The sequence below is a fragment of the Dreissena polymorpha genome, chromosome 8 (genome assembly GCF_020536995.1).
Source record: "Dreissena polymorpha isolate Duluth1 chromosome 8, UMN_Dpol_1.0, whole genome shotgun sequence".
Taxonomy (NCBI): domain Eukaryota; kingdom Metazoa; phylum Mollusca; class Bivalvia; order Myida; family Dreissenidae; genus Dreissena; species Dreissena polymorpha.
In genome coordinates this window covers 13739813-13741887 of record NC_068362.1, presented here as the reverse complement: position 1 = coordinate 13741887, position 2075 = coordinate 13739813, and the positions used below count along the sequence as shown (strand labels likewise).

At 35.3% G+C, this 2075-nt stretch overlaps 1 protein-coding gene across 1 annotated transcript in view; it reads right to left on the bottom strand.

The window, feature by feature from the left end:
* LOC127840334 (uncharacterized) overlaps positions 1-715 on the bottom strand; it is a 32293-nt gene extending 31578 nt beyond the window's left edge. The window contains exon 1 of the mRNA XM_052368741.1: positions 693-715. Coding sequence (XP_052224701.1) covers positions 693-715 — 23 coding nt within the window. The remainder of the gene's footprint in view (positions 1-692) is intronic.
* Between the last annotated feature and the right edge of the window lie 1360 nt (positions 716-2075).

Sequence of the window (2075 nt, the reverse complement as noted above, 5' to 3'; positions counted from 1 at the left end):
TACCATACGCCGTTTAGAATTGATGGACAAAACGATCCCCATGGAGGCATCCTCTTATATATAAAATCTGATCTTTTTGCCACTGAGCGACCGGACTTACACATTGACGATATTGAATGCTTATGGGTTGAATTACGCATCAAGGGAAAGCGACTTTTATTCGGCGGTTTTTATAGACCACCTAACTCTAGTCCTTATATGCTAGAATGCATACACAATTCAATATCGTTCGCCGTGGACACAGGTATCGAAAACATTATAATTACAGGTGATTTTAATCTCGGCATGAATAAACCACAGAGTAAGAACAAATTGGACTCTCTTCTTTTACAGTATTATCTCTCACAGATTATCAACAAACCTACCCATTTCACTGAATCTATTCTTGACCTCTTCATGATTTCATCTTCATTAACAGTGTTAAACAGTGGCGTTGGTGAACCTTTTCTTCACCAACAAGTTCGTTATCATTGTCCAGTCTACTGCGTCATCAAGCTCAAAAGAAATGCCGGGTCTAATTTTAAACGTAAAATATCAAGATACAAAGATGGGGACTATACTAAATTACGTCAACTTGTGCAAAACTTCGATTGAAATGACTGCTGCGACAATGATATAGACATATATACGTCAAATTTTACACGTCAACTAATCTCATTCTGTGACACCACAATCCCATCTCAAATTGTTACAATAAGGACAGCTGATCCTCCATGGTTACATAATAACATACGAAAGGAAATCCGACGCCGTAAACGTGCATACACAAAAGCCAGGGCCTCAAGTTTGGACAGACATTGGCAGAACAACGCAACCTTGTTAATAATCTCGTCAGATCAGCAAAACATCTCCACTTAGATGACCTTGCTAAAATGATACGCGAACAACAGCATTCATCATCGGACTGCTGGAAAATCATCAAAAACTTTACAAATAAAAACACCACACATAACGAGTTGCCTCCCTTAATTCATAACGGTACCATTTATGAGTCATCTCTTGATAAAGCAAATATCCTAAATTCATTCGAGGCCCCGCCCCGCAACTGTTTCTTTTATTATCTTAATTTTCTCAAGTCGCGATAATTCTGTCACTTTTATCTCATTCTTTATTACTGACTGTGCTTTCCTGTGATAGTTAATTAGTTCATCGGTCACCTTTGCATCAAATGCGTTCATTAGATTTTTCTTTCTGTCCATTTGTTACAGATTTTAATAATTTAATTGTTTTACTATCGCAGTAATTATTGTTAAATGGTGCCCGTTTGATGTTCTTTACATCTGTAAACCTTTAATTTTTCCAAATTATGAATTGTTAAGAAAAAGAAAGTTGGCACACATTGCATTTATGAATACTGCCTCTGTACGTTATCTATAACAAATTAGCAGCCAACGTTTCATCAAATGAAATGATTCAGACAAAAATGAATTGAGTATTTGTTTATTTATACAATTCACGCCATTTCGAATGCAAAACAAATGCCACGATCTTATCTCTGAAATCACATTTATTATAGTGTGTTTATTTTATTTCGATAGATGATTCGTCTTTGCTTTGGATAGTTTAATGAATAAATAAAATGGAACGAAGCAAACGAAAGTCAAATATCACGACTTCAAGCGAGTTAGAACATACTATTTAAAATGGGATTGCCATTCGTTCCATTAGACGTTGTGTCGTTACGCCGGATGGATGTTAACAACTTTGTTTACACAATCACGATGTATGAAAGCAACCCAACGGTTTCTATTTAAAATTACGCCCCATTGATTTGGTTCAGTTTAGACTGATATTATCCGACAACATGTGACAATGCCCAATTAATAATATTATTGTATGGATAATTGGGTTTGGCCAAATATTTGCCAGGCTTGGTTATTCCCAGTTAATCCTGTTAGACATTGTTTGTAATGCAATTATTATTTCGAATATTACTTTCATTTCAATCCATTTAAATATCTGCTTTGTACAAATTAAGTGATTCGCTTAATCACACTGCGCATAGCTTTCATGCATTCTATATATGTTTTTGATTGGTTGTTCTAAAAAGTGTCTTCTCACAATCCGATCATCAC